General features: G+C 43.4%; 1 protein-coding gene across 1 annotated transcript in view; it reads right to left on the bottom strand.

The window, feature by feature from the left end:
* The window catches only part of TRIM71 (tripartite motif containing 71), a 52,845-nt gene extending 30,356 nt beyond the window's left edge, over positions 1–22,489 (bottom strand). The window contains exon 1 of the mRNA XM_034065669.1: positions 21,613–22,489. Within this exon, the coding sequence (XP_033921560.1) occupies positions 21,613–22,485 (873 nt within the window). The 5' untranslated portion in view covers positions 22,486–22,489. The remainder of the gene's footprint in view (positions 1–21,612) is intronic.
* Positions 22,490–23,915: the final 1,426 nt, after the last annotated feature.

Raw genomic sequence — 23,915 nt, 5'->3', positions numbered from 1 at the left:
AAATTCTCTGCTGAGACAACACAGAAACGTTATCATTACTTCATGCAGCCTGCATGTGTCCACTGTTTCCTAGATAGAAGACAGGTTCTAGCACTACAAATTTCAAGAGAGAAAGACCAAAGCTTTCATCAGGTCTTCAAGCTACAACTTAACTCTTCTGGTTGTTGCTGCACTACCTTCCACAGACCTCTGAGAAGTATAGACATAGCTAAAATGAAGCCTTGCTAAAATAGCTATTCCTCACTTTTCTAGTTTAAGAAATAGTTCTCATATAAACAGGCCAGCCACCAAGTGACACTGGTTTTGGACTGGGCAATAAGGCTGCTTCTGGAATTGGATACTACTACCCTGACACAACTTCTACCACAAAAACTTATGAAATCCAGCTACTTACAATACAAAACCTTCTTTCCTGAAAACGTAGGATTTTTTTACTGTTTGAGCTAGAAATAAGACTATGCCTTTAAGCCCCTCAGGGGTTCAAGTATACTCACTGAACCATAACCAGCACTACAATAATTTGCTCTTCAGCATGGGAGTGGAACAAGCTGGGAATCACCCAGAAGACTGACTACCCCTGATCTGCATAGGCCTCATCCCTTGTTCTGGCTGCCACGGGAAGCTGAAAAATACCTTCTCTGCTTATGGGGGGGGGAGTATTTTCCATTAGACCTCCATTCTCATCTCTAAAAATGGACTAGAGCCAACTGTAAAACATTGTAAGATTTGAAACCATTCACCAGAAACTACTAGACAATCACTAACAATGACTTTCGCAAACACCCACCAATGCAGTCCCATCAAGATAACACATATGGGTAGTGTTAAGCAACTATCCCCCCTTCCACACCCCAACTGAAGGGTTCCATTTTATATCACCTAATGACAGTAAGAAAGCTTACAGCCTTCTACAGTGAAGGTTAGGGAGAAGGACGCCAGACTTTGGGAGTTAGACCAGGGGCAACCAAGAGGGCCCCTTCTGTGACTGCATGTTCCCCCTCATCTTTGCTAGTGTGCTGTGTCTTATCACTAGAGCCAGATGCTCAGGGAGCTGGTGCAGAGCTCAACAGCCAGCAGCAAAGCTAGTGACAATATCCGGGATGTTCAGATGTGGTGGCCAACAGCTAACAACTATGTTAATGCAGAGTATGCAACATGGCTGAAGGCACCCCAACCCCACAGTAACCTTCTGAGAAATAGAAAAGATGTATGGTTCCCTTCAGCCAGCCTCAGACCCCCTATACATAGTGTCAGAACCATCAGCCTGAAGCCTCCTTCAGTGCAGCTGACTTGTTTCATCTTGTCTATCACTAAGCAGGCAGCAAGCCATCTTCCATGTCCAGATGTGTTCCTGGGAATTTGCTTCCAAGTCCTTTGTGATGCATACAGAGCAACAAAATGGTAGGGGGGTTTTGTGATGTGGTCTTTTTGCTTGGTCCTAACATGCTGCTCTGAGGAGCAAGGTGACATTACTAGCCATCAGTTTTCCCATAACCCTATCTTGGGGCAGGAGACAAAACAGAATTTGGAGATTCCTCCAAAACCATCAGTTCTTGAACTAACAGCTATGGTGTCTCAAGCTCAGGCTCCCATGAGCTTAGTAGATGGGCTTTCTAGTCAGCTCACTCCATGGGACTGTGAGTTTCATTAGAGAGAAAGCTGTTGCTTTTGCTAGGGGAACCACATCCAGTTTTACTTTCCAGCTCACAGCCTACTTTAGCTTTGTCATTTCTGTTATTCAGAAATGAATGTCCAGATCTCTGCTTTGTCAGTCACATGGCTCAGTCCCCTCTGGAAGCATTCTGTGCTTAAACTGGGATGCAAAAATAAATCTCCAAGTTCTTCAAAGTAGTAGGAAGTGCTCAGACATCAAGCACTCCTTGGCTGAGCCAGGCCATGAACCTAGAACCACTTATCCACCAGAAGAGATACAAAACAGGTTAAATGATTTGTTTCCATGTTAAGTCCTACCACTGGTTTCTTTCCTGCTTGCAGAAAAGCAATGGCTGATATGCAGCCTCACAGAAAGAGGGTCTTACGGAAAGAGGAACCAGACCTTTGCTTTTATCCCATTGGTGTTCTCCAGCTTAACTCTATCCTTTGGAGCTGCTATTGACAACTCAGGAAAGGAAGCACAAGCCGCATCAGCCTTCTCAAAGCCAGACCATGCTTGGACATAGTGGGTCAGAACAACTAGCTCCGGCAGAAGTGAAATTTGAAGTCTAGAGGTCTGCTCCTGGGCATTTTGGTTCAGCCACCAGTCACAGACAGTAAAGGAATACATGGACCCATGGATAATTTGAACAGAGTAGATACTCCTTTCTTCTACTGTTATAACCTGGGACTGGCTGTCAGCAGACCCTTGTACCTTAAGGTCAACAGCCCCTTTAAAGGCATAAACAAAGGTACTGCCATTGAAGACAAACATGGAATTTTCTCTATTAGAACTGTACAATCTTATAAATACCTTCCTCTGCTGCCATAAAAAAAGAGAGAAATTAAGAGTCACAGCAGTACTCTTGACACTGCCTTACCTATGAAATAATGCAGATCAGGAAGATTATTACAGCGCTCTAACCTGGTAGATCAGTAGCCGAGAGCCTCTACTAGGTACACCTTTAAATCTGACATTTATAACCAAAGCTGATATTACAGGAAGTTGCATGCTCAAATAAAATTAATTCCAGTGAAACAGAGGCAGTCAAGATGCTTGAGATCTGGAGCTAATACATACCAGGAAGGGATTTCTTTTCTTGAGAGAAGGAAGGACTCAAGAAGGAAAAAGCTTACTAAGAATGTTAACAGCAGACATTATATGTAATTTCTCTGCATTCCTTCCCCCCTCCTTTTCCTCCCATTTTTAAAAAACAGGAGCAAACTTGTGAGTTAAGGATTCTGATCAATGCAACATGTTAGGAAAAGAGAGCAGGAGGTCAAGAGGAAATGATTAATCCTGTGCAGAAAAGTGGCAGGATGGGTCCTGGAATGGCTTACCAGAACAATGCCCCCACTAATAAGCAGGTCAAAAGACAGTTACAGTGAACAGCAGCCCCAGTTACATTGTACATTAATATTCTTCACTTAACCCAGTTACATTTGTTCATTAAAGCCAGACTCAAAAAACAAGTGTTGAATGAGAAGACAGGTGAAAAGTTGTGGTGCCAGACACAAGCAGCAAATCTGAAAGATAGAGGATTACAACTCAACAACTCTGGAAGTGTTGAGAGCTCCATTTTAAGATTGTATTTGCTGAAGGCTTCAGTAAGTGAAGAACCCACTATTACAGATTTCAGTAACACTGGTGGTTCAAACAACTGACTTTATGTTTAGTTCATGCAGTGGACCAATGCCTCTTCTTGATAAAGACTGCTCTTCTCTTAGCAGCACAGTTTAATGTGCTGAAGAAAAACAAAGAGCAAGCAAATTCACTGCAATCAATACTTCGGACTTGAAGGTACATGTAGTTCAATGTTTACTGTAAGAGACAGCTGTTCAGTACCACAGTTTCATGGTGTCAAACAAGCAATGCAACCCAGAGAGATCCTCAGTTATCCCAGTCCCACATCCTTTTTCCCCTCTAGTCAGCACTACAGGTCCCCAGGGCTGCACTGTGGAAGCAGTATGGGGAAGTCCAATTCCGAAGGAATTACAAACTTAAGTAAAGCAGCACACATCTCAGATTTGTGTTTGTAAATAAGCAGCAGGGGGTTTACAACTGCTTCAAGGTTGACCCAAGCAAATCCTTCTAGTAAAGTGGGCTTACCACATCAGCATCCCCCCAGTTTAGTCAATACCTTTGTAAAGCAGAGAACTGATCTGGCTGAACACTACACTGCACTTGTCCATGATCTCTAATGTTGCTCACCAGTCAGATCAGTTCCCTGATACACCTTTCTATACCAGTGCTGGGGAAGTTATAGGAATACAGGTGTAAACACTGGTGTAAAAGTATGTGGTGGGAAGAAGCAGTCCAAGCATAAGAGGGGCAGGCCTGCCCCTCCTCCCTGCAGAAGCATGCACTTCACTCCTGGGGCCACTGCAGAACCACAGAGTAGAGGAGAAAAGTGGTGGAGAGGGAACGCCTTCTGGCAGCATTGCTGATTGCCTTTGTATCAGCAAACAGCCTCCATTTTGAGGAGCTGGAGGCATTCAGGGCACTCTGGAGAGGCCAAACATCAGCTTCCAATGACTAGAAATATAAATGGTAGATTTGTATTAGCACTTTTCAGCATAGGCTATGCTTATTAGTGCCTGCAGCATTCCCCCTACTCATACGCTACTGTATATAGTATTTATCCTTGAGGTCCCCTTCCCCAGCAACCTGGGCATTGAGCCCCCTTCCCATCCCACCCCAGAGGAAGAGGGCTGCACATACAGCCATGAGCACAGTGCAGGATTTTGGGAGGGGGACCTACCCTCACAGCATAAGTGAGAAACTCAAAAATACCTCAACTTCTACTAAATTGACAGTGAAGGCAAGTGCTAGCCATTTTAATATATCAAGCTGCACCTCTCAAGAGCAGTCCAAAGACAGAGCTAGATACAATTTATTTACTGTAGCTTTCGGACTCAGCAGGGTCCACATATCTTTTAGTAAAGGCAACAATCCACCTAGTGTACATGTCAGTATATGCCAATGCTTACATTCCACCAGTATAGGCACAGTTAAGGAGGCACAGCCTATTCCAGTTTGCAACCTCTTTCAGGTCTGCTGAGAATCAACAGATGCTAGGCCACTAATTTTTATTAAAATCAATGAATTTTTAAAAAATGTACCTGTTCAAGTCCAGAGGAAATGGAATCAGAGGTATTAAATTCACTTTCTGCAAATCCATTTCCCTATTTAATCCACATTCCCACAGGGAAACACATTTTAAAAGAATTCCTTTAATTTTAGGCCTAAGCTACCCATTGTACAAGAGATTCTGCAGCATGTATTGAGATCTGCCTTGAGGCAGAGACTGTCCTTATAACACATCCTCGATAACATGCTTCAGAATCTTTGTTCCAGTGCAAGCTGAAGCAGCCTCAGAGCTGGGTTAGGTTAATATGCCTCTGCGCAGTCACAAGCTGGTTTCCAGCTTCGCAAGCTGGCTAGGTCACTTTCTACACCTCGTGCAGGAATACATAAGGCAACCCTGTGTGGCTCGTTCAACATGCCAAATAAGGCTGTTAAAAAGCCAAGTAATTGTTATATGAAGCTCAATGCACGTGCTGAGTTTACCGCAAACATCCATTTTGCTCTGCCTCCCCACACAAAAGCCAGGAAAGTGGATTCCAAAGTTCAAATACTGTTACTACAGAGGAAGCACAGAAATGAAACCCAGAGTCTCACTCCAGCAGTGTTTTCAGTGTTTTAAAGAACACATCCTTAGACATCTCTGTCACATCAGTAACATGCAGACTATTTAGGCTACATCTCCTGAGCCTATACACTTATTCCATGAGTCTTTAGAACATCACAATGTACAATAAAAAAACAGCTCATACATCTATAGCCACTCACTGCAGTATAAGCCTACTATAAAGTCAAATGGTTAATAAGTTCTTGAACAGATGAAGGTACTGGTTACCATTATTAAAACAAGGAATATCAACATGAACTCTTACAAGAGCCATTTCTTTCACTATTTGTTTCTCCTGTGTTCCCTGCAGTTCACTACAATGCACCTTTATCAAGAGTGGGGGTGGTAAGGAGACTGCTAACCACAAGCTATCACCTCAGAACAGCCAAACACACACAGGTTGTGATGTAAAAGCATGAGAACATGCTGATATTTTAAGACAAGCCTCCTCCTATTTTGTGTGTAACAAGACACTGTCACAAGGGCAAACCCCTTTCAGCTATAGCAGAATTTTATCAAGCTGAATTGCTCCCCCCCCCCACTCACAAGCTGATTAATTTTAAAAAAAGTACCACCATCCCACAAGCTTATAACCATTCTCAGCTGGCATAAACTGTCATTGTTTGAGCATTCATCCTTCACTTAAATACCAGAAAATTTCCCCAAAATAGAAACTGCACTGTCCTCTATCTAACCCACATAATCACTCTTTCCCTTGACAGACACCATCTTTTAGACCACAATCCCCACAAAACATTAACGCTGCTCAGAACCAAAATCAGGTTTTAATGCTGTCCCTTTTAATGCAAGAAAAAAAGCCCAGTCTGCTGTCAGTGCAAGCATTTAATGGAGTTGCAAACCTCCAAATCCCACCCAGAGCAACACTATTCCTCTCCAAAACTTTTCCCAATGGCCATCTCAAAGCAAGAGCCCATAAAAAGTTATTTCATCGAATTGCAAGTTGTACAAGGGGAAACAGTCCTGTGAACACCACCATATTTAACTCATTAGACCCCTCAAATCTTTCGGATTTTGACTATTTCAGGAAGTGAGGGAAGAGATGACGTTTTCCAGCCCTAGCCATGATTGATTTAAAACAGTTTAGGGAAAAAGGCAGGAACAAGTGCAGGGTTTCCTTTCAGATTTGGAAAGAAAGGTTATCTTCTTGTCAGCCCTGCAGTCACATTTTGTGCTGTTTTTCCTTAGGACCATCTAAACAAGACAGATGTAGCCAATATCCAGGCAGCAGCTGAAGCCTAAGCACTAGAAAGGCATTCTGGGGTGGGGGATGGAAGGGAAAGAGGGAGAAGATAAGGAGGAAGCCATTTGGCTATAAAAAGGATCATTCTTTCCTGTTGAAATGCAATGGTAAAGAGTGTCAAAATGGCTTAAGGGTGGGAAGGTCAAACATGTTTTGAGATGTTAAACTCTTAAGCTTTGTCAAAAAGACTGAAAACAAAAAAAAAATCTTAAGGTAGATTTTTGTTCTTCCATTCAAAATACTGAGCCACTGAAATAGCTGCAAGCAATTCTGAAATTCCCATTATCTGTTAGCCAAAACTATTCACTTAGTATTTTATCCTGACTAAATCTGCCACTACCAAAAAGAATACTTGTGAAAATTACTGCTTTCCAGTAATTTTCAGATGCAACATTTGCCAGTCCTTTCCCCACTCCAGCAAGGCTCCATTTTAAAAAGGTCAGCTACTATTGGTTATACAGTGTCAGTGATTCTGCAATAGTAAAGATGTTGGAATACAAGACACTAGACATCAGTTTTATTAATGACACAGCATCAGCACAATACACCTTTTATCTATATGCCAGGTTTTTTTGCTGCTAAACAATAGTTTCAGAACCTCTAGGACTGTCATTACTTGCCATTTAAATTCGATAATGAAATTTTAGAGCTCTCTCTGGCACAAAGCTAGACAACAAGTGTAACTTACAAAAAGTCAAGACGTAAGAGAAGCCTTAAAAAAATGTGTACAGTATCTTTCAGCCTTTTCATTCCCTCACTCTAAAATCTGACAAAAGGAACCATATAGTTTGTACAGTGAAGCCTTACATGCTATGGCTACAGTGTTGTTGATAAGCAACTCCAGCTTCTTTTTGTAGTTTGCACTGCAGTTAATACGAAGTCTGAATCCTCATCTTTTTAACTCAGGAGCACAGACAGGCACCCCAGATTCTCCTTCCTCTCCTACTGATGAGAAAGACAGGCTCATCCTTGCTCTCTCTTAGGCCACTCACTTAGGTTCTGCTCTATAAAGTTGAACAGCTCCCACAAGACACTCCAAGTTAAGACTTGAAAGTTCATTCACAGAAAACTGGATTTACACCAACCACATTCTGACAATCCCACTCAAACACTGAAGTCCACTCATGTGCTACAAGCACCTCATCTCCATCTCAAGTTTCTACACATTTCACTAAAACTTTCTCCTTGGGGTGGGTATTGCACTAACTACTATTGCTGCCTTTTGAGATATGGATATTACTGCTTTGCACAAGAGTTGTCTTATGGGAAAAGTCAGTGTCCAAGTCAGACCTCTTCCTCACTTGGGCAGGTTTTAAGCAGGAGGTCTTTGCAGCATCCTGTTGGATTGGCTTGTTAAGAGTAAGAGCCCAGCATCAGGTTCCTCAAGGCTGGTTTCAAAGTTCACAGTTTCTCTATGCATTCTCAGGATTAAGGTTCACTGCACAACCAAAGACGTGGCCAGCATTGGATGTTTATAGGAAAAGACAAGGCTGCTTACAGTAAGGAAAGTTACATATTGAACTTCCCTCTCAAATGGAAAGTCTTCTGTAATTAAAACTACTATAGTTTTGAAGCTGCAGTATTTACTGCAGGACTTTACAGAACTCCTCAAGCCAGCTTTGCTGAAACTGCTATCAGAAACATGGTCAGAACCTAACATGACCCTCTTTCCCCAACTGTGCAGAATTCAGTAGCTGATCAACATAGTTTTTTACCAAATTCAAATAAACAAAGATATGTAGGAAATATTCTGCCAATCGCTTTTTTAAGGCATAAAGGCAGAATTCACTTGTACCAGACATGACTTCCAGATGCCAGCACTGCTGCCTAATTGTCCAGTCAGCTAATCTACCCAAGGACAGGAGCCCAAACTTAGCATAGTGTATTTTCCAGGGACATATACACAGAGATGGGTCAGCAAATTGATAGTCACTAAACCAAGCAGCACCCCCTCTTCATTTTGTCCCACATTTTGTTCAAGTAACTTAAGTAAAATCAGTAACTTAAGATTTCCATCAAAACCTCAGGTCTGCAGTACATTTTATTAAGAATTTCACCACACCACTACCTGATAATTTAGAAGCACACATCAGAACATCGTAAGAAACTAGAAAATTGTTAAAAGGGTCAGCACAACAAATAGCCAAGAGGTGGCAGTGTTTCTATCTGGTAAACAAGAACAATACTAATTGTTTATAGCATTTTAGTAGGGTAGGAAATCCAGTGGCATCAAACAGTGCTATACTGCAAGAGGCACAGATCTTAAACTCCTCCATTTTCCCTTTCAGCTGCAGCCCAGTTAAGCTGAATAGCCTCTTCAGGCACTACATCCAGGTCTTGGTTAAAGCAACTGCTTTAAGAAGCAGTAGTAGTACACTACTACAAACATCCAGATTAATAATAACTGGATGTTTCTGGACAAGGCGACTGTATTTTAGAGCTTTAGTAGGCTCCAATAAATTGAAGCATTTTAAGAGATCATCTACACAATTGTTTTTAACTTGACAAAGAAAATCTCAGCTTTAAAATTCTAACATTTTCAATCTGAAAATTAGATTTACCAAAAAAATATGAGTAACTGTATAAATCAGCACTTAAGCATCACCTGGCATTTAAGCTAGTCTAAAGAAATCCCAAGACTGCCTCAACTCTGAATTTCTAACATGGTTATTGAACACTGGAAGATGAAGTTTAGTTCACATGTTCAGTGCAAAGGTCACAAGCTCTGCAAGACCATGATCAGAAACATTCCAGGGCAGTGTTGCTTAATTCACGGCAACAGCTTTAACAAAAGCACTCAAGGAATGGTTTCTCTCTGTAACTCCATGTGATCAAACAGTAAACAAGTCAGCTTACTCCAAGAAGTGGCTTCTTCAACCATATCAGAGTTGGGTGTTCTGAGAATTAGTTTTGGCTGTGTTTGTTTCATTTTGTTTCTTTAAGCTTTGATTTACAAAAGATCTTTAATTCAGAAAGCATTTCTATCTAGTTGTAGTGGAAAAGGAGCCACGGCATGAGTATTTGGTAGGGATGTCTCGCCTGCTTGGAGAAAAACAGATACATGAAGTGGAGAAAAACAATGAACACATCATGATGTTCTAACTCACATTGATTTCGCAGAGTATCTTTCATCAACAGCCATTTTCTCCTAGTGAACTGTTGGCAGCAGTTTGCCTGGGTCAGACAGAGGGGCCACTTAAAAGGAGTTTCCTTCCCTAGATCACAAGCATAGTATTTTCTATCTTTTCACATCATAGCACTCAAAAACACATGCTACTTCCTTAGAATACATGCATCCAGAACAAGTTACTAGATTTACAGCTGTGGAAGTCACCTTGGATTATTTCCCCTTACTTCCCTCCTTAGGGCAAGGGACTATGTAACTGTCCAATAAAATATCACTGCCACAGGAGCCAAATGGAAAATTGCCAACCTATTTCCAAACTGAGAATATATAAGACAGGACATCTTCAAGGCTTCCCCATAATGATTTTATATATAAATTAAAATAGGACACCTTGTGGAACAATTACTCTAAAGCTATATACTATACAGCTTTCCATACTTTTCTCTGGAACAGATGTATTCAAGATTGGGGAAGACAAAACAGACATTCCGACAAGATACTGGTTCCATTATTCCTAGATTGATTAACTGTCAAGCTTTACCTTTCATTTAGAAAAAAAAAAAGTCTTATTACACTAGCCAAACCCTCTTAAATACTATATAAAAATTATGTTTATATAAGTACACTGACAATAGAGAATGAAGATGAATGGCAACAGAAAAAGCAGACTACTAAACAGCTGAGAAGAATGAACACATGCTGCACATCTAGACAGTGGCTTGCAGTAGCAAAATATGACAATTTAAAAGCAAGATGTTTAGTCACAAGAATCTTTTATAATGAAAAGCAGAGCTATGGGTTTAACAAAAATTCATTCAAAGCATCCAAGTCATTCAATTTCCTTTCACAATTTGGGGTTTAGAGTTAAGGCAGAACTCAGGGAAGAGAACAGATTAACAGGTTTGGACACAAGAAAAGGAACTTCAGTACTTTTTCTTGTTCTTCCCTACAACATCTTCAGCTGCAGGGTTTTGCTACCTCCACTGTCCAATGATTTTGGCCAACCTGGCACTGGCTTCCTCCCTCTTAGATGTAAGCTATTTTTTGCTAATTAATGTGTGAAGGGATCAGATGCAGAACACGTACCATCTGAAGAAGGCTGAAGCAGAAAGGAATTTCAGATTAAGAGGACAAGAGTTACCTGTGCCAAGGCTAGCAAGGCAACTAGATGATTTCTGCATAAGCCCTCCTGCTTTGCCTGCATATCAAACATTTTATCACTTCCCTTTCCATTATATAGCTGTATATAATGAATGCAACTTTCTGTGCCTGTACCCCACACCATTAAGGGGTCTCATCAGCCTGAGCTCCTTAGCAGCCCTGTTTTTGCTGAATGGCATAGCATGGCATTAGGGTTTCAGGAACTGAAAATGCTAACCTTCAATTGTATTTACAAGGATGTTACTTGGAAGGCTGTGACTTCTCTGTAAGAATCTGGTTGCCAAATGAATCAGTTGAGTAAATCCTCCACACAAAGTTTTTGTGGCTAGATGAGCAAATCAGAAATCAGTTAAAATAAAGCTAGCATATAGTTTAACACCCAATTTAACACAGTTACAGTGACTTCTGTAACAATAAAAATCATGGTATTTTGTGTAGATAAATAAGGTGTGTTTGCTTGTAGCATCTAAGAACTGATATATGAAAATTAAACTATCAACTGTAAGAATGGTTCAAGTGTTTGTTTTGTTCTAGTGTGTACTTCATGTTAACACCCACACTTTTACATTGAGAGTAGAAATGGGAGAACCTTAATGTAGAGGGTTTTTTCAGCATTGTTGCTAAGAGACCAAGATAGAAACTAGTAAATACTGGCAGTAATCATGTACTATGTGAAGTCACTTCACTGACTCAGAGGCATAGGAAATGAAAGAATTGACAAGAAAGCATTCAGGTGAAAGAGCCTCTGGACCTAATGCAAGCCCAAACATACAGTATGCCACTACAAGCTTAAGTGGCCAAAGAACCCAACTACTGCAGTCTTTGCAAAGGCATCCTGCCATTACCTTTACCCAGTCAGTGCCAAGTGCTCATTCAAGGGGTCATGAAACACAGGCATTATGTTAATTTTAGCTGAAGCGCTTCAGAACTTTCAGCAGAATCTCTCTACTAGCTCTCTGGAATGTCTGTTTCCCTGGATCATAAAGAAGTTTTAATTGTATGTAGCTGCATCACATGCAATCAAAGCATACAATTACTCCTGAAAATATTATTTCAAGAGTAAGCCACATGGAATGAAACTCCTCTCCCTTTCAGGCTCACATGAACATTGCCTTAGAAGTTTCCTGTTTGCATTTGGTACAGAGACACAGAAGTTAGTTTGCCTTGACCACAGCTGCTACTGTTTAGAATAAAAGTTCAGATTTATGGGTATTTTGTGAACTACTTTTTGGCAAGGTGCAAAGATGGAATAACATCACCTTTGCCAGAAAGGCATTAATGTGAAGACACAATCAGGTTTGTTTTGACAAGTTACAACTGTGTGAAACTTGCCCTGTAAGTATATCAAATTTGTATGCATTCGCATGCAGTCTGTCATTGGGAAGAGCACCTCGCAAGAGGGGCCCAAGATTTGGAATAGACAGCCCTCCAGCAGCATGCCAACTAGGCAGAGGAAGTCACCTCAAAACCCTCACAGACTTGCTTCCAGTCAACACCAGCCTGCTTAAGACTGCCCACTAACCTCCATAGTAACCATCCCACTGACAGGGTATATACAGGGTAACTCAAGTAAGGGAACCATGCCTCAGCAACAGAAGTTCTCTCTGCTCTATTAAGAGGCTCAAGAGTCCTTAAAAAAAAAAAAAAAAAAGATGTTAGAATAGAGCAAGAGCTACCGTGAAACAGTACTGTCAATTAAAATACATGCTGCCTGGAATGGAGAAAGACGGACAACACCCTCACTCTAAGAAAGCACATGCTGTCACCTTTTGGGACACGAAGCCACCCATTTATAACCCTCATCAAATCTCCAATTCTAATCTTATCAATACTCTCATGATATTGGGGGGGGGGGGGTAGTATTACATCCACCCATTCACAATTATATTAAGTACAAGAGGGGAAGAAGCAAGAAGAATATTACATCTTCCTTCTATTACCATTTTAACTGGGTATGAGAGCAGCACTAGGATAACCAGAACATCAGTGTTTCAGAAATTCTTTTCTACTTCATTCATTCCAATTTCCTAATACTTTGTTGTTGTTAGCTTGGTTATTTCTCTCAAGGTAGAATCTACTCCAGACCACTGCCTGATATTTCCAGCTCTGATTTTTGTTTTATTCCTCCCCTGTAACTATCCCCTCCTCTCTTCCCAAAGTATTTGCCCATTTGTTTAAAAACCTTTAAAGAAGTTGATAGCAAATGCCCTGTGCTGGGACACCACTGTGACACTACAGCTGCTTCTACAGTAACTAGATGGGAGAAGGTTATATTTGCCATTTGATCAGTCTAGTGTTCAGTCAATTCAATATAATACAATAGATAATTTAGTTATCTGCACAATAGTTTCTATAACTTGAAAGCACTTCAGTGGGAGAATCACAATTTTCATCTTCCCCTATAAATAACGATTGTTCCTACAGCCACTTTAGCTGGATTGCTTATCAGTCTTCAATTAAAGAAAATCTGGTTTCCAGTCTAATCATCTATACACAAAAACTGCTTAGGATACACTTGGCTCATTTGGCAACCAGTTTCTTACAGAGAAGTCATGCCTTTCTCAAGTAACATCCTTGTATGGATCAAGTATTCTTGAAATTTGAGTGACTTTGTCTAGCAGGCTGCAGACCCCCTTCACGCTCCAACTTCAATGTATTAAATCTCCAGTGCCTGTGGGCACACAGCATATAGCAGTGGGGGCAGGGTGTGCTGTGGTGGAGGGGGGGGCAGGAATTTAACTCTTTAACAGCATTGCTTTTAAAGGAAAAAGGAGGCTTGGAGGCACAATGATCCTTTCCATTCTGTAAGGTTTTTCCTCAGTGTAACAGACTGCCTCCCCTTGCACTTGCTAAAACATTTTAGGACCATATAGTTGACTCCCAAGCCACAGAAAGAGCAACAGGGAGCCCCTAGAAGCTAAATGATTGTTATCTCTTACATCCTCAATCACCTGACATGGCATTATTCAAAGTTACAGAAGATCAGGGACCAGTATCAACTAGTTTGCTGGCAATTTACAGACCATACTACCAACCCTCACATAAGAGGGAATTCTATTTAGTCCCTTGATGCAGCACTAGGTTGGATTACAAAGCATAAAGGCATCCATAAAGTAGACAGCTTTCATTCTTTGCTTGCACCGAAGATTTAAGGCAATGGTATACACTTCACCATCTGACAGTGTGAATGGCTGAATAATAAGAACCACTGAAGTGCAGGGGGAGGGAAAGGGGAGGATTTGAAGTTTGATAGTTGACATTTTTCCCTAAATAATAGTTTGCCTTTTGTTGAGCAAGAGCAGCTGAACAAAAGGCTGTATAAAACTAATCTTCTAGCATATGCCTGCCACTCTGGACAGCAAGTACCTAAACATGGAAAGAGAACCTACAAAACCCAAGACAACATACAACAAGGGCAATGAGCTTTGACATTACCATCTGAGAATCCTGTTGAAGTTTGATTGTCAAATCTCAGGTCCCTACCAGCCTTTTAATCCAGCCAAACACAGTGTTTGATAGCTCTCTAAATTTATGATACCTTAAGCAGGGAAAGGAAATATTTACAGTGGGTGGTAGTTTATCAGCCATCCACACAATGTATGGGATGGGCAGGTAATACAAGCCAACAACTGGAAAAGATACGAGTTAAAGGTATTTTGTCAAGCTTGCTAAATATTTTGATTATGCATAGAGACCAACATTAAAGGGAAAATGATGCACAAGTTTAACTATTACCTTTAGCTCACTAAAGGACCCTTCTTCCACAGAGCACCCAGATCCAAGGGCAGGCTGTCAGTTTTAACAGTCCTGGAGAGTACCAGTACTGGAAGCAGCCTTGGTAATCTTACTTCTTCAGTGAAGAACATTTCCACTATAGCACTGGAGACCTCAATCTCCAGTATTTTAAATGTTCTCTCTGAAAAATTACTTACAACCATTGCTAGTTAGATTGCTTCAAATTGCCTACCTGCTGCTGGAAGATAATCCATTTTCCCCAAGTCAGCAACAGTGCAGAGGCATATAGCACAAAGTATGCCAAATCATAAAACAATAAGCTTCTCACATAGTTTCTGGTTTAAGTCTCAGTCACTTCAATAATTTGCCTACAGATGTGAGAAAACTGCTTACCAGTCATCATCTTATTCAACAAGCCCAGCATCTGAGGTTTTAGAAATGCGTATTACACACTCAAGTGAAATGCAACTGGGCTCTTATTTCTTCCAGCTGAACATGTAACTTAAGTTGACACTTAAGTGACAGTATAGCACACATATCCACGAAGCAGCACAGTAGGACAACAGAGAACACACAGTGAGTCTCATCTGTGGGTACTGAGTTTTCCTCCCTGTCATACTGAACAGCTAGAGCTGTTTAGTATTCAAAGCTCGTCAGCAGTTTCAGTTCCTAAGTAAGGTTACCTATGGACTCCATAGTTGAGAATCTAGTTATTTTGTTCAGGGCTGGTGAAGAACAAAGTAGCTTAGAGTCAAAAGAACTTTAAGAAATTAATATTACTCCTTTACTAGCTACCTACACTTTCTCTTCAAGTTGGGAAATGGAAGGGGGAAAGAAGAGATAAAGTTGTTCAAAGTGATATTACATAGTAAAGAAACTTTTGAACTCCAGTTAGAAAACAGCAGGTATTATTGCTCCAATTCTCTAACATGTTTTTTGTTCTATTCCTGTGACTTTCAAAAAAAAAATCAATATAGACACAGAACATAATTTGTTAAATAACAGGACCAAACCCATCTCACCCACATGGCCCTTCAACAAGCACAACCAGAGAAAGCAGAAAACAACCCCAAAGAACGAACTGCAGCTGAGGCCATGATGAGGAACACCTAAAACAAACACATATGCTTTATCTATCTAGGGATTAGGGACATCCCTTCATTACATTAACCAATACTTGCACTGCCAAACAGTAGTCCTATTCCCATCCAGGATTTCTACACTTTAATTAAGTCTTAGAATGACAGGTCAAAAGCATTACTAAAATTACGTACTATATAATTATGATCCAAGGTTATATTTGTAGCTGCTCTGTTGAAAGTGGATTAACCCTAAAGAAAATAAGCCCCTTCTGTGAAATCTTATCTGTGGTAACATTAGTCTTGCATTTGGTGCATTGTTCATACATCTTAAGATCTGTGCTTTCAACACAGTGATTCTTTGTCTGATGGAAAGACACCAAGAACCAAGGAAGCGAGTATGGGAGGAGAACTAGGAAGAAACAGGGTCAAGACAGTATTGAAAGAGGAGTAATACCTTCTTAACTTTAAACCAGAGGAACTAAATAGTTTTCCTGTAAGGAAGCATGGTCTAGCAAGCATGTTTACATGCTCTGAAGATTCAGCTGAAAAGAGAAACTCCCTACACATGATGCAAGATTTCATCACTTGAAGTGCAAATTCAGTCAGACTGTCTACGAGTTAGGAAATACACTTAAGAGACATCAGTTTTAGCAAAATTGAAGTTAAAGAAAATTAGGCATGATACTAGTTACTGTACACTGTATACTGTACACTCTTGTAGGCTTACCTCCACTCCTATTTTTTTCGAGGTCTATGCTGCAGCCTGCAAGTTTCTACTGTATTGGTACTCTGTTTTTTCAAAGATGTTCTCAAAGTAAGAACACCCCATGAAATATGCCTGAACAGAAAAAAGCAGTTCTGTTTCTTCCCATTTTTACTCACTGAAAACTATCTCGTCATGTTTAATTAGGCCAGTAACATAATATCAGTTAAATAAATAAAGCAGCAGTTAAATAAAATTCTTCTACATATAGAGAAAATACAGGAGCTACAGGTGTGCTCAGAAGGAGCAGCTAAAAGAGAAGTAAGTCAGAGTAACCTAAGAGACAATCTGTTTAGCACCAGGTATCTGAACATTCCAAGTAAAAAAGTATGAAATTATTAAACCCCTTCATTCTGAGTATGTTACGTCCACATTATATAGACCACATATGAACAAAATAACTTGTTGCCTTCACCCAGAAAAAAATAAAGAACCCAAGTGTCAGTAACTGAATTTGAAATATCTCATTCAGATTGGGCACCTGCATGTGCATTTGATACCAGAAGAAAAAAAGACAAAACAAGTACAATAAATGAAGGGCACATCTGCATAAGGAAATAAATACAGTTGCTTACATATACTGGAAGTATGAATTTCTCTAGCTCATATGCACATTTTCCTCTACAGCTGAAGCTCTAGCAGCCACAACAGCAGCAACACAAAGTGCTACATGGTAAGACCAGTGCCTCCAGGATGCCCTCCTAAAAGTTCAGCCATTTGATAGGAGGTAGAAAACCCCTAACCATTAGAAAAACAAACAGCAAGAGCCTGCATTATATTTCTCACATACCACAGTTTCACATAAATAGCCCTTGAGCAAGAGACACAGAAGTGGGGATACACAAGCATATTCCCTTTGTGTTAGCCAACTGTTCTGGTGAGATGTGGGTGGACAGCTTTAAGAGCACCATGGAGTAAAGCTTAGTGTCTGGCAATGATTGCAAGCCATTACACAAAAGGAACCATTTCTAACTTACACTTCCTTCCTAGCCACACTATCCCTCCTTTTACCTCACAGCAGTTTAGTTCGGGCCAGATTCCTCTGCAATTCAAATAAACTTATTCCAGTGCTAGAAAAAGGTATAAAATCGATCAGCAAATTTACCCAAGGTACCAGATAAGTACCTTTCAGTTCAGAAGACAGTTAAATGTTTGAATGCTTTCCCCTATATATACACAAGACTTCAAAAGTTGCATCTTTTACAATCTGGAAGACAATAAGGAGAAGTGTAATTTTTTTGGTAGTCTAAAAAGACAGTTTTCAGGAACATATACAACTACAGAATTCAGTGCAACAGTCTAATTTTAGCCAGTCTTGTTCATATACACTGATATGCCACCACAAGCCATTTCAACTCACTTATCTGGCAAAAAACTTCTGAGCTTGCTAATTAATCTGCTCAATAGAGAATGTGACCAAAGCCAAAACTGATCTGAGCAAAAGAAAGGAACAATGTGGGTAAGGGGAGAAATAACTTTAAAATCCTTTCTTGCAGTGGTGGGGAACTGTGGTGCTGCAGGGTTTTCCCTTGGAGCCTGTGAACCACTTCTAAAATGGAATCTGTAAAGCAATATGAGAATTAAGGGGTCACAGACCATTAAGTTGACTGAATTTGGCAACTCTGAACTTTTCCTAGACAGCATTAGAAGTCTGCTATTGAAGTACTTTGACCATCCACCGTTATCACTAAGTGATACTAAAGCACACAGCAGCTGAGAGTTTGTATAAAGGAAACTCCACATTAACTTCAGACTTATGGCCTTTCCCACTTTCTGCAACAGGAAATGCATTTGAATCCAGGTTGAATCCAAGAATCCTACAGCTGTCCCAACATTTTCCAAGCATTTCATTGGGTCTGCAGCCTGTTACTGAGAATTCTTTTAGAAGAAAATAGAAGAGCACAACACAAATCAAGCACACTTTGACATATCAGTTAACACAATTAATTATGTATAAGACAAAGGTAAAGCCTTTTTCAAGACTTAAGTCCTGTTCTAGGGGCTTTTATGACAGTAGCATCTAGTTACTACTGTAACATTGATAATTCTAAGCCATACAAACATAGTCACACAGAAGAAGGCTTTCAGGGTTGCAACACAAATATTGCTGCATTTGTAGAGTTTAAGCATTGCTTTTGGTAACAGGATAGCCTTTTACCTCAAACAGTGAGGCTTCAAGTGGTAAGCAACCAGAACAGGCTTCAGCAGCAGCTCCATAAGCAAGGCTGACTGGGTTTTGCTCTTTTTCCCTGCCAAGGAATAGTTCACTTACTTTCCTTCCATGCACCATTGCAGTATTTACAGGCACTAGCCACCCTGAAAGCAGCGATCAGTTGCACGGTTTTTTTTTTTAGTGTTTATCACTACAGTAACAGTCAATATTGCCTGCTATGCTGTCAGTGACTATGCACTCACAGCACACAATGGGTTACAGTTGTTTTTCCAACAGCTCAACTGAGACCAGAACCAGCTCAACTAAAAGATACTGCTCTAGACATCCCGGCAAAGCTGAAACCAACATTTCTCTGATGAGCAAACAACTAGGTCACTCTTTTCTGGCAAATGCATTATCTGTAGTTGCTTTGAGACTTGGAACACCCAGTATGTAACCACCCACAGTACTATTACCCTCCTCACTTGAGGGAGTCTCAAAATGGGAGTGGAAGGAGGCAACATTAGGGAGAATGGACAGTGCTTCCCAGGAGTGGAAAGACCAGAAAGGAACAGAAGGTTACGAATGAAGTAGTGATGTTGGATAGACAGGAAGTTACATTCTAGGCCAGGAGGTAGAAAATAAGGTACACAGCTGCTTTGGTCCAGAAAAGCCTCACAGGCAGAATCAGAGTCAGAGTTTAACTCCTTATAATTGTTCCCAAACAGGGTGAGGATGATACATCCTGGGGAAGGAGAACTCTACACCCAAGAGGACTATTCTAGCAGCCTGCAAATGAGATCCACCTGCACTCAAACCTACCTGCATGACCTTAGCCTGAGGGAATATCCTGCTCTGGCACCAGCTCTTCCCACTGAGCAGAACCACTGCTTTTAACCACTGTTAAACACTAGTGTTAAACCACTGTTTAATAGTACTAAGTTAAGGTTCCAATCTACCATTCCCACCTTGCATTTTAGGTTTGTTTTCACACTATTAGACAGCCAAAGTACTTAATGCATCATTTAAGTACCCTCTTGGAAGGCTGCCTTTCTAGTATCATTCCTTTTATGAGGCTGTAAATAGCATTCTTAGAATTATACAAGCAATAATCCTCCCAGTTTTGCAGCCATCCCTTCTAAAAAACAAACACACAAACAAAAAAGGCTGCACACCTCACCCACTTTGTTTTTCCCAGCAAAAGTGAGAAAGATTAACAGTATAAACTGTCCCAGTCTCTCCCAAAAGTTTTCACTTGAGTGGATAAGTACTGATCAGGCACACTCACATTTAAGGAACCACCAAAACTCACACTAATCAAGAACACTAGTAGATCATTAATTTGCAGAATAAAAGCCTTTCTCAACAGAAGCCAAAGGCTTGAAAGTGCTTACTTGTTTTAAAGCAATTTCTAGGTCTACAAGACATAAGGGCACCCAAAACCAATCCCAAGAGACATGTACTCTTTTACACTTTTCAAAAGACACTAATGAAAAGAATTAATTATGTAAAATAAGCTAATAAGCTTTCTTAGGAGTCACTTCTAGGAAAGCTGTACAGTTTAAGCAAGGCTAGAATATCTTTTTTTAACTTTACAATTTAAGATTTTTAGTCTACAAAATACCTTGGAGCTTCTGTCCCAGTTACATCTTCACTAAGTGGTGGTGAATATATCTGCTTTGGAAGATACTTCCTGCTATGGCCAAAAGCCCTCTATTGCTTAATTTTACACACGTTGAAGGTTTTTGTTTTACCGAAATTTGTCCTCCGATACCAGCAACTTTAAGAAAATGTAAAAGCTCTTCCGGAGCCTCCTAGAAAATTATTTCAGAGGTACAGCAGCAATAGAGGAGATAATAAAAGCATCCTTGCAAACCCAAGACAAAGGCATCACCACATTTCACTGGGCTCAACGCCTTCCTCTATCAGTCAAGGAAGCATCCCACAGAAAACTCTTGTCCTCAGGCAGTTTCCCCCCCCCCCCCCCCCCCCCCCCCCCCCCCCCCCCGAAGCTGCCCACTTTCATACTGGGAGGAAACTAGCTCAAACACTGAAGTTACTGTCAAATTTCAAGAAAATCCCCTGCATTGACACCGGGGGCAGAAGGGGGGACAGCAGACCGCCATTTTCCAGTCGGTGATGAAAACCAAGTCTCAGACCATCACAGCAAGAAACTGTGTTCTGATGAAGCTTAATACATCCCAGTTCACTTTGAAGAAGCCGAAGCCTCTTTTAGATCTGTGAAACAATACTGAGGATCATCAGAAACACAACTTGCAAGCAAAGTGCTTTAAATGAAGAGCACATAAAGCCAAGTTCCCATTTTTACATCAGTGAAGCTCCCGTTCCCGTTTGCACCACAGAGGCAGCGAAAGTGTTACTCAAGGGCAAGAGATGAAGCTGGTATACACAAGTGTGATTATCTTTGTTAACCTTCTGACTACCTCCAACTAATTAAAAAAGGATCCCTTCCTCGATGCAAACATTTTCCTTCATATCTATTAGGGGTTTCTGTCTTCAATGGATTACACGCCACAGATATTCCACGAAATAATTTAACTTTGTATTAGAGACATCAAGGGCTTTGGGGGGGACTCCAGATTTCATCTCACCTCCACTGCTCCACAAAGTCCCGCTAAGCGCTCTACAAGCTCCCGCAGAACGGCGGCGCCCACACAGTCCGATGCCTCACAGCACATCGCGTTAGCGGCTACCCACCGCGCACCGACGGTCCGCGGCTCCCACGACCGCCTCTCGTGTCAATCCCTCCCGCACCCCTCCTCTTCCTCCCCGGACGCCGCCGCCTTACCGCACCCATCCCGAAACCACCCGCGTCCGCCGTGCAACGCGGGAAGGGAGGAGGAAGCACCACGGCCGGTCCCCACCACCCGCCCGCCCCTCCGGGCCGGGTGCAGTGCAGGCGGGGGCCCTCTGGCGCCGGCCAGGGGCGGGAGGGCGGCCACTCACCTCCCGCGCACTCGCTCACCTCGTCGTCGTGGTGCTGGCAGTAGCTGGCCCGGTCGGGGAACACTGAGAGAATGTTGTAGGGCGAAGCAGGATAGGACGGGCTGAGGGCGATCGGTGCGGCGGACCCGGCGGCGAAGCGCTCGATGAAGTGGTCTTTGGTGAGGCGGACGCGCTGGTGCGCCCGCACGCAGTTGTCGCACAGGTGCTCCTGGCAGTCGAGGCAGCGGGAGCTGGCGGCGTTGCCTTCGTCACAGGAGCTGCAGCGGGGTTCGCCCTGCCGGCTGTGAGGCCGCCGCAGCAGGAGCGCCGCCGAGCCGCCGCCGCCAGAGGACGACGACGACGATGTCGAGGAAGGCGCAGCCGAGGCAGCGGCGGGAGAGGAGCCGGCGGCGCGGGGAGGCGGCGGAGGGCGGCCGTGGTGGCGGTTGTTGCCGCCGCTTCCCCCTCCTGCGCCTGAGCCCGCGGCGGGTCCGGCCCCGGGGGCGCGGCCGTTCTTCTGCTCGTCGGCGGCGGTGGCCACCACGACGACGTCCAGCAGGTTGCTGAGGAGGAAGTTGGAGGAGGGTAGCGCGTCCATACCCGAGGGCTCCGAGATCACCACCTTCTGGTCGCAGATGGGGCAGCGCAGCTTGAGCGCGTCCCCCGCGCCGGGGTGCCGCTGCGCCTCCAGGCACTGGCGGCAGAAGGCGTGCAGGCAGGGCAGGACATGGAGCCTCCGCGGCGGGCCCCCACAGGAGGAGCTGCCGCCGCCGCCGCCGCCGCCCCCGGAGGAGCCGGAGGTCTGCGAGGAGGACGAGGAGGTAGAGGAGTTGGAGGAGAGGGGAGCTGGCGAGCCGCACATCTCCTTGCACAGCGGGCAGATCTGGAAGTCGGACTCGGGAAACGAAGCCATTTGCGATGGGCCTGACTCCTCGATGTAGGGTAAGAATGTTATCTCCCCTCCCTTACCAAAATAAGAAAGAAAACAAGACAAAAAACGTGCTCAGAAAACACAAGAGGAGGCAGCGGACGTTTGGAGAAGGTAGTTCTGAGAGCGGCTTACGAGCAAGCTAGCAACGATCAGTCGTTTTGCCAAGTGGGATCGATTGGCCGGTTTTGCAAATACGGTGTCATCGATCCGGCGGTCTGCAGGGAGCTAGGTCCTCGCCTCGTACTGCCACCGGGCTTGCTGCTGCTCCCGCTACTGCAGGGGGATATTTTTGGTATCAAGGTATAGCTGTCCCGTTCTCTCTCAGCAAATGGATCCTCTCTTCCCTCACATGTACTTAATCCCCGATCCCCCGCTGCATTAGACAAATTGTATCGATTCCAGATCTGTCAATACCTCACACTCAGTCTTCCCATCTCCACTTCGGGTCAGCAGTTTGACAACGTTGTTTGGTTACTTGTCTTCCTGAACGGAAAATGCATGGGCGCCAACTGCCCGATCCCCACCGCATCCAGCGGGGACCGGGCCTTCGTCTGCCCGGGCTCGGCTCTGGTTCCCACGGCTGCAGGACGGAGTCGGGGCGGCACTTCAAGTTCCTCTTGGCCGGGCGGACGCGGGTGAGGGGCAGCAGGGGCTTAACTCAAATTTCGCTCTTTCTTCTTGGGGCGTTGGGTTTTTTCCTCTTTTCCTTTAAACCTGTGCTTGTCGGGGGGGAAGGGGAAATTTCGTTTCAGTTCCCCCCTCCACTTTTGCAATCCAGAGCAGCTCTAGGAGAGAGAGAGGCACTGAAACACAGTGGCCAGGCAGACTTCTCCGGCTCCAATCCTCCCCCACCGACGCCTGCTCCACCACCGCATGACTGGGGGTGGGGATGGGGGCCGGCGTTGGTGCCCACCCCACCGGCGGAGACTCACGCTGGCGGGACACGGAGGAGAAGGAGGAGATGGGAGGAAAAAAAGGGCTAGGAGGAGCAGACTAAGGAGACCAAGTCCCCACCCCCGCACCCCCCTTGCTTCTCAGAGCTCCCGCCGCACGCCTTCCCTTATGAGGAGCTCCCCTCGGTGGTGGGGGGAACGGTGAGCACACAGAGCGCCTCCACAGGCGGTGCCCAGTGGGCTCTCCCGGCCGGCCGGTCAGCACCAAGGGCTCGACGCGGCTCGCACACTCCGCAGCGGCCAGGCAGAGGAGCAGCGGCAGGTCCCCGCCGGCCGCCCTGAATTATTCATGGGGGGGGGGGGGGGGAGCGGTATTATATTCGCTCGCACAAATTGCAGCCGCTGTGCAATGCTATCCGAGAGCGCTACGCTCTTCCCCCCCACCTCCTCTCCAGTTCTCTCTCGCTCTGAGCCCCTGCAGCGCCTAGGATCACATTTCCTTTGTCATCTCCCCTCTTC

This window comes from Melopsittacus undulatus, chromosome 1 (assembly GCF_012275295.1).
Source record: "Melopsittacus undulatus isolate bMelUnd1 chromosome 1, bMelUnd1.mat.Z, whole genome shotgun sequence".
Lineage (NCBI taxonomy): Eukaryota > Metazoa > Chordata > Aves > Psittaciformes > Psittaculidae > Melopsittacus > Melopsittacus undulatus.
Note: the sequence above shows the minus strand (reverse complement) of the source record. Positions and strands in the feature narration are given on the sequence as shown.